Source organism: Penaeus japonicus, unplaced genomic scaffold (genome assembly GCF_977035675.1).
Source record: "Penaeus japonicus unplaced genomic scaffold, GWHDUDI00000001_assembly GWHDUDI00000017, whole genome shotgun sequence".
In the NCBI taxonomy this organism is placed as follows: Eukaryota; Metazoa; Arthropoda; class Malacostraca; order Decapoda; family Penaeidae; genus Penaeus; species Penaeus japonicus.
This window is the reverse complement of record NW_028234419.1, coordinates 24346943-24359376: the sequence shown is the minus strand read 5'-3', so window position 1 is coordinate 24359376 and position 12434 is coordinate 24346943. Positions and strand designations below refer to the sequence as shown.

The 12434-nt window shown below is 36.2% G+C and overlaps 2 protein-coding genes across 2 annotated transcripts; one reads left to right on the top strand and one right to left on the bottom strand.

The window, feature by feature from the left end:
- Positions 1 to 595: 595 nt before the first annotated feature.
- Roe1 (grpE protein homolog, mitochondrial Roe1) lies at positions 596 to 4191 on the top strand. The gene is made up of 5 exons (XM_043037447.2): positions 596 to 736; positions 2280 to 2424; positions 2753 to 2866; positions 3093 to 3212; positions 3754 to 4191. The coding sequence occupies exons 1-5, from the start codon at positions 654 to 656 to the stop codon at positions 3949 to 3951; spliced, it is 660 nt and encodes a 219-aa protein (XP_042893381.1). The 5' UTR covers positions 596 to 653; the 3' UTR covers positions 3952 to 4191.
- Positions 4192 to 4853: 662 nt separating this feature from the next.
- Positions 4854 to 12396, bottom strand: LOC122267381 (uncharacterized). The gene is made up of 14 exons (XM_043037425.2): positions 12238 to 12396; positions 11605 to 11768; positions 11003 to 11211; positions 9210 to 9383; positions 8726 to 8817; positions 8416 to 8601; positions 7945 to 8060; positions 7517 to 7643; positions 7142 to 7348; positions 6710 to 6887; positions 6460 to 6572; positions 6107 to 6274; positions 5655 to 5870; positions 4854 to 5423 (listed from the first exon to the last, which is right to left on the bottom strand). Exons 1-14 carry the CDS (start codon positions 12321 to 12323, stop codon positions 5282 to 5284), a joined length of 2178 nt encoding a protein of 725 aa, XP_042893359.2. The 5' UTR covers positions 12324 to 12396; the 3' UTR covers positions 4854 to 5281.
- Between the last annotated feature and the right edge of the window lie 38 nt (positions 12397 to 12434).

The window sequence follows — 12434 nt, the reverse complement described above, 5'->3', positions numbered from 1 at the left end:
ATAAATAGAGTTTAGCTTTACATAACGGGATAATTTATGCCGGTTCACATACAATTTCTTACATGAACTTTTTTACCTCTGATTTCATGAGCAATAGTTCACAATAATCTACGTTATAAATCACTACCATTAGCCATCTAAATAAGAAATGTATTAATATAGAAAAGTTATATAACACTTGAATAGATGGTCTCTAATTTCCATCATGCTGAACTTGCATCAAAACCATATTCCTTCTTCCCAAATTCTCATCCGAAAGACTGAAAAGGCTTACAATCAGCGAATCCTTAACAATATCCGAAAAGAAATTCGAATCAGTTATAATCCTCCAAATAATGATGTAACCTCATGTGGATCCATGTTTATCCTTGCGGTCTTTGATATCAAGCTAGTTTGAGTTGTGACGTCAGAGGGCTTTCCTAATATTGAGGTATTACAAAGATAACCATATATAATTATTATTTTTATACATATAAAAATATAACAAAAAATATATAACACTATAGATGTATCCATACAGCCCTGTCGATAATCTTAAAGGTGTTTTTACTTCAGTAGGTTTTGAACGTGACGTCATGACCTCAAACCGGCTTGAGATCCGGGACCGCGAGAACGGGTTGCGTGTGTTTGTAGTTGTACCATAAGGGACCACAATGGCTAGTATGAGCGTGAGAAACCTTCCTCTGAGAAACATTTTGAAACATTCCTGCTTCTTGAGGCAAACTACATCCCTCGGGTAAAGATTTATTACTTTTTGGTGTTGTGATGTTAAGTTCTGGATAAAGATTAAGTAGTTTTATGTACGGGAATACTTGATAATGAGGTGATTGTGAGGCGCGATGTCACACTGCAGACGACGTGATTTGCTAGGGGGTTGAGGTGAAGAAATACGTCGTGTTTCATGTAACTGATTGTTGTTTTATTGTTTTTGCTGTTTGACTGACCAAGTGAAATTAACTTTGGATTTGAACCACGGGAAAAAGAAGGTAGATTTGTGTATTTCATAATCCGTACATCTTCATCCTCCTCATAACACACACGTAACACATCAAGTTATACGCTTCTTAAGTTGTTTTATTACTTTTTCGTACATCTTACTTCATCCAGATTAGAGTAAAGCAACCTTATGCATTGGCTTCAAATTAATAATTACCTAGTTTCAATAATCCATAAATCCTAAATTCCTAGCAGGTAAAGTTATTTATCAGTTCTAACATAATCAACTCATTTACTGTGTTTTGTGTAGGATATAGGTAATAGAAGTTACCTGAGTTCTGAAGGGGTAACCATAGAATTTCATTGCTAACATCTGTATGTTCACTAAGTCTACAGAACTATACCTTTGATTTCACCTTATCATTATTAACCCTACCAGGACAAGCCACATCTTGAGCTGTTCATTCTGGGCTGGGCATTTTATGTTTTGTGTTTTCTATTATTTTCTAGACTTATGAGATTATATATGAGCAAAGTGATACCAATTAGCATTTGGTATGATGTCCTATTTGCACAACTGAAGGATAAAATGCCTGTTGCAGAAGGTTGATATTTCCTTCTCTTTTCAGTCACCCCAGAAGACATAGCCTCCCTATTATTTTAGTATGAGTAAATATAAGTGAGCTAGTCTTGTTTCATCTCCTCTTCTTTTATGAGTTGCCAGATAATCTCACAATCTTTGCCGTATCTCAAAAACTATTGTAATATGTGCATAGTTTTATATTTAATCCAAACTCTGTGCCAATACCTATTTTTCTGGCAAAAGACTTCTCATACTCAAGAAATCTAGATAAAAAATGATCTTTAATGAAAGAATATATATCATGTGTAAGGGTAAGATACACTAAAGTGTAAAGAGGATCTGCAAAATAGTCTGTTATGCATCAAGGTTTTAAATATACAGTAACGCTCTCTATGATGTAATTAATTATTAGATTAAGAATGGGATATGGAAACTAAAAGTGATGTGAAACTACACATAGTTTCCATAGATACAATGGGAGAAATAGCCTTCCCTAAGATATCTTATGAGACCCACTAAATGTTGATTATTTTTTTAAACGCCTATGAAAAAAATAGTAATAAAGAGTTTGTGGTAACACACTATAAATCTAGTTTAGCCCTGACAGCTTAGAAGTTGGTACTTTATGAATCAAAGGATATATATGTATCAAAATATATGCTTACATATCAAAGTATTATATACACTAGTAAAATCAGACATACAGACTTATTAGAAATTCAGTTGAAGTGATCATTTATATAAATTTCTTTTTTTACAGATGGGTGACTAGAAACCCACGGCAGTTCTCTGCAACAGCGGAGGAGACAACAGAAGCATCTGAAGGGGAGAAACAGCTGCAGGAACAGATTGCAACTCTAACTAAAGAAAATGAAACTTTAACTGAAAAGGTTGCTGATCTCCAGGTAAGTTATAAAGGATTTTTTATCTTGATTTATATTTTAGTAAAGGTTTATTTTAATGTAAGGGGTTTGTCTAGACTTATGATCAATCTAAATGATTCCTATTTGAGAAGAGAAAGATGTCAAAAGAATGTTAAAGGACCCAATAGCAGTGATATCCTGGAAATAAGTAATATTGTTATTTTCTTTGATGTATTAAAGGATTTTTCTCTTTTTGCATGGCAAGGACTTCAGTTTGTTACCTTATGTATTTATGTAATATTATCATGCTCCATTTCAGTACATGTGCCATTTTCATAATTTTTATATTCTTATTCTATCTAATTCCTAGGATAAATATCAGCGGACCTTAGCGGATCGAGAAAATGTGCGGCTCAGATTAGAAAAGCAGATAGTGGACGCAAAGCAGTTTGGTATTCAGGGATTTTGTAAAGATCTCTTAGAGGTAAGCTTTTCCATTAATTTTCATTTGTTGAAGTCATGAACAAGAGAATAACTAAGTTTTATTTTTAAGTTGAGTTTCAGTGATATTCGCCGTACATCTTCTAGTTTTTTTGTTTTTTTTAGATGACCTTACAATAGGGAATGAAATAGCTCATAAACCTGTGCTTAATTATCTGTAAGTATTCCATAAAGTTTCACTTCCCTTATTATATTTTTCTACTTCCCAGGTATCAGACGTGTTCCGTAAAGCAATAGAAAGCGTCACAGAAGAACAAGTACAAAAGGGAAGTCCTGAACTGAAGAGCCTCTATGATGGCCTTGTCATGACAGAGACGCAGCTACTGTCTGTGAGTATTTGCATAGTTGACAGGGAAAAGGGCAGAGGTGCTTTAGACAGGAGAAAAAGAATATAAAAAAAAATGGGATCAAAGGAAGTTTAACCCCCGAAAGGATGCACCCTCTAACGATTTGACACAAAAATGCACTATACAGTCTGTTCTGTCTGCTCTAATTTTACCTGCACAAGAAGGCGAGTTGTCTAAATCTACATTATTATTTCTTAAAACAATCCTTTTCTGGCTTCCTGTGGAATATTAGTGCTGGTTACACACGTCTTCTCGTGGGGTGTGACTAAATTTAGTACTCATGTCCTTTAGGGGTTAAACCAGAGTGAGTTGAACTGAAGTGCAGTGCCCAAGAACGATAAAGTTGTAATATTTTACTGGGATGTTAAAAAAGTGTGATGAAAATGAATTGAAATTAAGCTGTTGAAAATATTAATTCTCATTAATGAATATTCTCAATATTTGTCATAACAGATAGGCTGTTTTATATAAGGTAGATTGTATTTCAGAAAGCTTTATCTCTCCTTTCTCTCACCAATCACAGGTGTTCCGGCGACATGGACTGGAACAGATCAAGCCAGTAATTGGAGAAAAATTTGACCCGTCACAGCAAGAGGCCATGTTTGAGCTGCCCCTGCCTGACAAGCAACCTGGCACAGTTGCCCACACTATTCGCATAGGATGGACATTACACTCTAGGTGTATTAGATCAGCTCAGGTTGGGGTGGTTAAAGACAACTGATTTATTTTTTCAAGAATGTAGAAATTAAAGATTGTCATCTCTTTCCAGTGCTGATATAATAAAAAAAATGTTTGTCTTTGTAATGGAATGTATTAATGGTATTTTTTTTTTTCTGTTAAGAATTTATCTGTTATCAGTTTTGTATCTAATATGCGAGCCTGCCACAAGACTTTTCAAGTGCGCAAAATTTTTCCAACTATTTGGAAAAATACTTACTAGTTAATTTGTTCAGTTACAATTTAACAAAATTCTTTGTATGGTTGATTACATTTTTTGTGTTGGCTTAGCATGTGTATGAATGAAATTGACTGCAGAAAATAGAGAATGTATAATTCAAAATTGTTAACATGTATATACATCTAGATTAAAAAAAAAAATCAAATGATTTTACTTTTATATCCTTGATCATAATTGTACGATGTTAATCTATATTGGTGTTTGAGTCTAATGATAGAGAATTTTTGAACCATTTCAAATCTAATGCTCAATCCTCGACTAAGGAGGAATGTAAATTTGCAAATCAGAAAAAAAGACACCCTTTGCAGTGATAAAATAAAAATGGAAAAAATCATATAATATTAACCCTCTCTGGACGGGTGGTACACTTCGGTACCGTGCATTCAAGGCCCGTTCGCTGGATGACGCCATGCAGCGTCGTTTATTTAACTGATTTTGACCTATGCGTTCGAGAACCCCGGCATTGTAACATGCAAGGCTGGAATGCCCCCATCGTGACTGGGTTAAAGCACAGACAGACCATTCATTACTTAGACAGCTAAGTTTACTGAAAATCAAAGATTTTGACACTACATTTCATCATCCTTGAATAAAAAAGAATCAAGATGATAAATGACAGTATGCTTCTGCCTTACTGACATATACTGGGGTAAAAATTGTTACTCTTCAATAACTATTTTTATTTACTTAACTGTAAATTTATTTACAAAATAATACAGACAAAAACCATGTAGAAAGATTAGATCATCTTATAGTTTACATCATATGTACAAGTCCAAAAGCTCTAATACACACTGAAATCTAATTGGAAAAATTTAACACTAGGTCATTTGAATATTTCCGCTTCATTTCTGTTGCCAAAAAGATGTTACTGACAAATTTAAAATCCAGTTCAGAGGTGCAACCTGGGAAACTTAATACATTCGGTAAGCATGACTTCTGTGACATATATGTACCCGACTGTTTTCAATTGATCATACTATCCTGCCAACATTAGAACATACACATAATCAGACCAAGGAACACAAAATTTGCTGTTGCATGACTCATACTTTAAAACTCATATTAAATCAATCTTTCTGACAATTTCTTCCTAAGTTGAGACAGCACCTTTGTGTCTAACTAATCCTGAGAGGACCTGAAGGGCATCAGGGGAAGGGTCACGACCTCTAAACCTGCGGAAAACTTCACCAGGATGACAACCGCCTCCCAGGGCCAAGAAGGTGTCCCGGAACCTGGAATTAATGAGAAAATTATATTTCTTTTGTGTGTGTGTGTGCTGAAGTCCATAAATGGTAACTAAACAATTACAGTAGTATAGAAATAAAGCACTTAAGAAACAACAATTGTTTGTGCAGGGAAGCAGAAATCTGTCACCCTACTAGAAAAGAAGGAAATTTTTAAAAAATCCTGCCAACAATTATAATCCATTCCAAACCATCAATTTAATTCCTTAAAATCCTCACCTCTTTCCAATAACCTCATGATCTTCACTTGACTCCTTGAATGCCTGGAAAGCATCTGCCGCTACCATGCGTGACCAAATGTGCGAGTAATAGGCAGCAGCCCAGACGTCAGCCATGATGGTGGTGTTGGAGCAGGGATGAGCATCGTACTTATCCAATACGAAAGGTCGGTAAGTGTCCCACAATTCACGACTTACATCAAGCCAGAAGTCTTTGCTGTGTGGTGGAAAATTTGCATGGAGGATTAGTGTGGAGGAAATGATAATATACATAACACTGGCAAAAGTAGTGTGACATAATATCATCAGTAAAGATAAGTAAAACTGATAGCATTAAAAATAGCGGCAATGTAAATTATGAAAGTAACCAAAGCAATTTCAAACAGTAAAAGAAAAGAAAAAAAAAATTGTAAAGATTATGATGTCATATAAAGTTACAAAGGGCATCCTTACCAAGAATGTAGCTGGATATCAAGATGGGCAACATACAACTCTGAGCATATGTCAAAACCTGCCATGTGGTTACGACTGGCTATGACATCCTTTATGCTCGACCCACTCAATGGCAGCCCTGAGTCATAGTGGCAGCTTACACGTTCCAGAACTTCTGGCTGGTACAACCTGTAAGGAACAGAAAAAGTTTATTTTGGGGGTTCTCATTTGCCAGATTTAAAGACTGAGGGCATGAATTTTTTTTATGATGATAGTGAATGACATTGAAAGACAATGTTGTAGATAATAATCACATTGAATAAAACTATAATTCCTTCCTTCTCTCTACTATCAAAGATGTCACAGAAACTCACCAATTTTGCATGAAATTAGAGCACACCTCTACAGCATCCCATTCAATGTTAGTTAACCCTGATGCCTCACTGTAGGGAACTTTAGTGAGCAGGTGCTGGAGAGCATGTCCAAACTGAAAGAAAGAAAGAATAAACAGAAATGTCACTGGGATGTTTTGTGATATGAGTGCATGATATGTATACAAAGTAGGACTCAAACTGTGAATTAAAAAACTCCATTAACTTCAAAATTCTTCTGCAAATACATTACCTTTTGGAACAGCAAATTAACATCACTGAAGGTAAGTAACACTGGCTGGTCTTCAGAGGCAGGAGGATTGAAGTTGAACACCAAGTTTGCAATAGGTGAAGTCCCTGCAACCTCTGATCGACTGCGACAACCTAACATCCATGCAGAACCAATGCGAGTGTAAAGCTTCTCACCAGGTCTGCAATAAATATGTAAAATTGCAGTTGCTTTAATAACAATAAAAGAACTAAAAATGATGATGCAGATGACAGTAATAATATAACAAAATATGCAGTAATAATAATAATAATAATAATAATCCTCATCATAATAAAAAAAAAAACATCTAATCACATGACATCCAGACCAAATATATTGTACTTTGAAATTTGATAAAAAAAGAAATTATAAACAATCTGGTACATAAAATAAAATTTTATTCAAAAGACCTACCTGGAATAAGGGTCAAGGTAAAAGGATGAGAGGTATTCCCCATTGGCATCCGTGACGTGGAAGAAGCGAACGTCAGGATGCCAAGTAGAAACCTCTCCACTTGGGACTTCTTCAAACGATATGCCGAAGAGCTCTGAGCTTATCTCCAATAGCTTGACCAGCACATGCTCGAAAGGGAAGTACTCCTGGAGCTGAGTCTCATCAAAGCTGATGGGACAGAAGACAAATCAATTAAGAAAAAAAAAAAAAAAATCAATAAACCTAAAGATAATTCTGTCATCTATCTTTTGATACAAAATTGTAAATTTAGGCTATGTTATTGAAATTATGCATGTTCCACTATTTCCTTTTAGGGGGAAGGGAATAAGTACATACTTGTATACGGAACGTTTGTGCTTCCTTCTCCAGTATGGGACATCCCACGCATCCAATTTCCCTTCAAAGCCTCTCTCCTCGGCAAACTCTTGTAGACTCTCCATCTCTTTGTTCTGAGCTTTCCTTGCTGTGAAATAAGATCAATTTTGTTCTTCAAGCCTCCTTTTTTCTACTTGGTGTCAATTCCATTGGATAAAAACAAAATAATGAAAATAGAAAAAAAATACTACTCATACTTGTATGCGGTCTTAACATATCTAACTTAATCTGAATACATGGTAGGGAAGTCATACATGACACATAACTTTTGAATTCATTCATGTTCCTGCTACAATATTTTATACTCTGAGGTAATTATCAACATGTACTATGTACCAATAACCTATAGGACAATAAATCTTCATGAAATAAACTGCAAAATCTCTCACCTTTAGCTAACAAGCTGGTAATCATCGACATTACATTCTCTACACTTCCTGCCATCTTGGTCTCCATGGACATCTGAGCAAAGTTTTCATACCCTAGAAGCTTAGCTTGTTCGCTCCTTGGGGTAGAAGGCATTATTAGAAAGAGAATAAAAAAGTGTAAAAATGTACAATATTTAGCAAGAGGTGTGCCTTTTCCCATTTTGTGAATTACATATAATAAATGTTTAATTGCAGGCAATACAACCCAATATTCAGCAATAACTTTTGCAAAATGAGAATAATTTCCAAAATCTTCTCCTCTGCTTCACACAGCAAAATGCATTTATATGATTAGGATCACTATACAAACTATTTGTTACATCTTGAAATGACTTTTGAAATACTAAACATCTCTTCTATAAAATTGGTACTGAGAGGATCAGTTGCATGAAGTTAAACAGAAGAAAAGCAGAGCCAACAGCCTATGAATACCTTAAAGACCGAATTTCTTCCAGATGAAGGCTATTGTTTACATCTTTACTAATGTGGTTTGAGGCCCTCATGTTGAATGCCCTGTATGTATTGCGTCGCAGTTCAGTCACTGGGCAGTATTCCAAAAAGCTGTCATAAACGTGGGGATGGAGAACAATGTCCCAGGGTCCCTGATGACATCTTGACCTGGGAATGAAATAATCATATTGAAATTTTCATTATAAAGGACTTCAAAATTGTAAGTTTTTGTATGAAAAGGCTATAAATCAATTACCTAGCACTACTGACAGTAAGCATTCAGCTGACTCACCTGTTAACTGCCATATTCTTCATTAGATCCACTGGGAATTCTTTGACAATGCTGGGATCGTGTATCCTATATGAGAACCTATTTGTCGACTCCTAAGAGTAGGAAAAGATTGGAAAAAAACTATAAACATGGAGGAGGGAGGTAATGCTGTAGTAATAAATGTGGATATGATGAAAATAATGAAAATAGATGTACCGGCTGCAAGAGAGGATTGGGAAATACAGAAGAAGGATAAGTATATGCAGAAAGTAAGAGAAAAGGAGAAATAGAAAGACATAAAAAGGACATGACAAAAAGTTGGATGACTATAATTAAAAAGAGGATGTCACTAAAAACATTAATAAATATATACATGAAAGGAGTACTAAACAATATTTCCACAAAATGAATTTACAGCATCAATATACAAAAAAAAATCTAACTCCACTCTAAGATCCTATTCCACTTACAATCAAAACAGACTACATATTCAATTCACACTCACGGCCACTTTCTTCCTAAATTCATTTTTTTGATCTTCTAGTTTCTTGAGTGTCTCTGCAAATAAGGGGGTCTTCTCAGTAGGTAATTCAATCCCATTCAGCCGGGCCTCAAGCAGAAATTTGCGCACAACACGTCGCTGCGCCTCGTCTAGATTTGTGTCATTTACATATATGTCCTGTGGATTGGAGAAAAAATATACATAACAACAATGCTTGATTACTGCCAAGGTTAAATCTTTAGAAGTAAGAAAGTATACCCTACGATCTGGGCTTAAATAGTAGAAGGGGGGTGGGGGGCATGGAACAGATAAAGTTCTTTGACCTGCACTAGTAAACAATCAACTGATATCTTTTTGTTTTACCTGATGTGCATCAATCAGAAAAACAATTTCAGGATGTTTAGTCCTTCTATAGACGACAGCCAATGAGAGCTACCCCTAGATTCAACTGGTCAATCATAGTGCTTTCATGTTTCTTATTGTAAGTGAATCTATGAGTTTGACTTTCCGAGCAAGTTTTGAGACAGTTGTTGTATCGTGAAGACACGTGTGTGTGTGTGTGTGTGTGTGTGTGTGTGTGTGTGTGTGTGTGTGTGTGTGTGTGTGTGTGTGTGTGTGTGTGTGTGTGTATGTGTGTATGTGTGTTGTGTGTGTGTGTGCGTGTGTTGTGTGTGTTTGTGTTGTGTGTGTGTGTGTATGTGTGTGTGTGTGTGTGTGTGTGTGTGTGTGTGTGTGTGTGTGTGTGTGTGTGTGTGTGTGTGTGTGTGTGTGTGTGTGTGTGTGGTGTGTGTGTGGTGTGTGTGTGTGTGTGTGTGTGTGTGTGTGTGTGTGTGTGTGTGTGTGTGTGTGTGTGTGTGTGTGTGTGTGTGTGTGTGTGTGTGTGTGTGTGTGTGTGTGTGTGTGTGTGTGTGTGTGTGTGTGTGTGTGTGTGTGTGTGGTATTGGTTCTTGTGAAGGGTATACACATGCAATATGAGATACACAAAGACAATGTATTCAGCAGGTGTATCACTATATAAGGAACCAGTCCAAGCTCTATGTATACAAACCAAAATAAAAAATTCCAAGGTAAGTGGCACGAAGTGATATGAAAGGAGGGGGGAGGGTATGCCCGACCTTTGCTAGGATTAACTTCAAAATTAGATTAGGTTAGGTTGGTCATTGGGTTACAAATTATGTAGATAAAATGGCCCTTTCTTTTACAGGAGACAGATATATGGTGGTACTAGGGTACATTTGTGGCATATATCAATGTAATTAATTCATATATTAACCTGCAATTATTCTGATTTAGTGCCTTCCCTTACTATTGGGGCCTAAATGACCCATGCGTGCTGGTTGGCGTGTTACCACAACAGCGTAATATTTCACTCCTTCTGACTGACGTTCTACAACATCAAGATCTCTCCCTCAAAACATATGTTTTACATCATTGCATGTGCACATTATCATAGGAGTTCCATTTGTATAGTCCTATTTTTATTCACTTGTGGAAACAATGTAAACAAATACAAAACCCTCTGATTATCACCTCATTGAAACTTATATAGGCGCAGTGCGACATCACACCGGAAGAGATCGTACACTCAGTCACTGCATACACTTGTTAGCTAACCAGTGGGAGCTACATTGTGCAAATAAATATAAGCCATGGTGTAAGGAGGGAATTTCAGATTACACCTACTACATATGAGTAGCAGAGGGTGAGAAACTTGTAAATTAAACAATATATATGTCAGTAACAAAATGTGATATCAATAAAAAGAGAGAGAGAAGAAGAAAAAAAATCTAGCTCACCTTACAAGCCTCATAGATAGGGAGACTCTGAAACTTGTGCACTCTGGCCTTTCGCGCTCGTTCGTGAATCTTCAGGTAAGTATTGGTGTTCATCTCATTATTCTTGACTGTGTACAAAGTCTTCACTGTGCTCCATGCCGTATTAAGAGGAGACTCAAGTTTGTCTAACTCTTCTACTATGTTCTTGAATGTTTTAGGTTCCTTCATTTCTGGTGAAAGTAAACAAAAGTAATAATTATCAATATGTCTCTATATCTATCCCTCACTCACTCTCACTCTCACTGACACTCTCTCTCTCTCTCACTCTCACTCACTCACACATTCTCACTCTCTCTCTCTCACTCACTCTTACACTCCTACACTCTTACACTCTTACAATCTCACACTCTTATACTCTCATACTCTTATACCCTCACACTCTTTCACTCTCACTCTCTCTCTCAAATACAGACAGACAGACACACACACACATACATTCTCACTCATTTACTCTCTGACTAACACACAAATGTAAAATAATAATACATTTAAGAAATAAATGAGTAACTAGTCTCTACAATGGTTTACATATGAAATACACAAATAAAATAAATTCTACTCACTCTTGGCCTTTTCCTCCACTGCCCAAACTCCAGACTCATACTCCAGTGCCAGCTTCCCAATGCCTGTCCAGCATTTATCTGGAGTGAGTTGCTCAAACTGTGGCAGGTCATCTGTGCGGAGGAGGGCATTGTCCTCGGCAGTGTCTACTGGAGTTTCTGGAAGCCTGTTAATGGTGAATTTTATGGCTTAGTGAGAGAAAGATTGAATATTCATGAGGATGAGTGTGTTGGTATCCATCAAAATAATATAAACTTGATGAAATATCTGAATGATTTCCTGGTGAAAATAATCCTGTTCAACACAACCAACCTAATACTTTTTACTCCTTGGTATTTATTCATTCCTGATACCTATTTCATTTCCAAAGGATAGAGGTGTGGTTACCGACTGCGGGTATTAACTTTGGTGTTAGCTTTGATTATGACTTGACTATGTTATGCCTTAAGTATACATAAAAAATATGATTCTTGAATTGAATACAGTCACTGATATATAGAGAAATATTGCATGGAAGTGATATAACAAGAGCAAGAAACACCCTCATCTGAACCTTACTTATCTCCCTTCTCTACACAATGATAATGATAATAATACACATCTACTCTCAGATGAACCAATAAACTCTTCCTTACAACACGACATAGGTCGTCTTAGGCCTGTATTTGATTGCAGTGGGGTAAAAAAGGCGAAAATTCCTTCGTATGAGGACACCGGCCATGGCTTTCTGTTTACAACTTTACGTAAGGAGAGGAAGAGCACAATGCGCATGACACATTACACAACCAATTTTCTACGAATGATATATCATTCTATAGCAGAATTGAGTAAA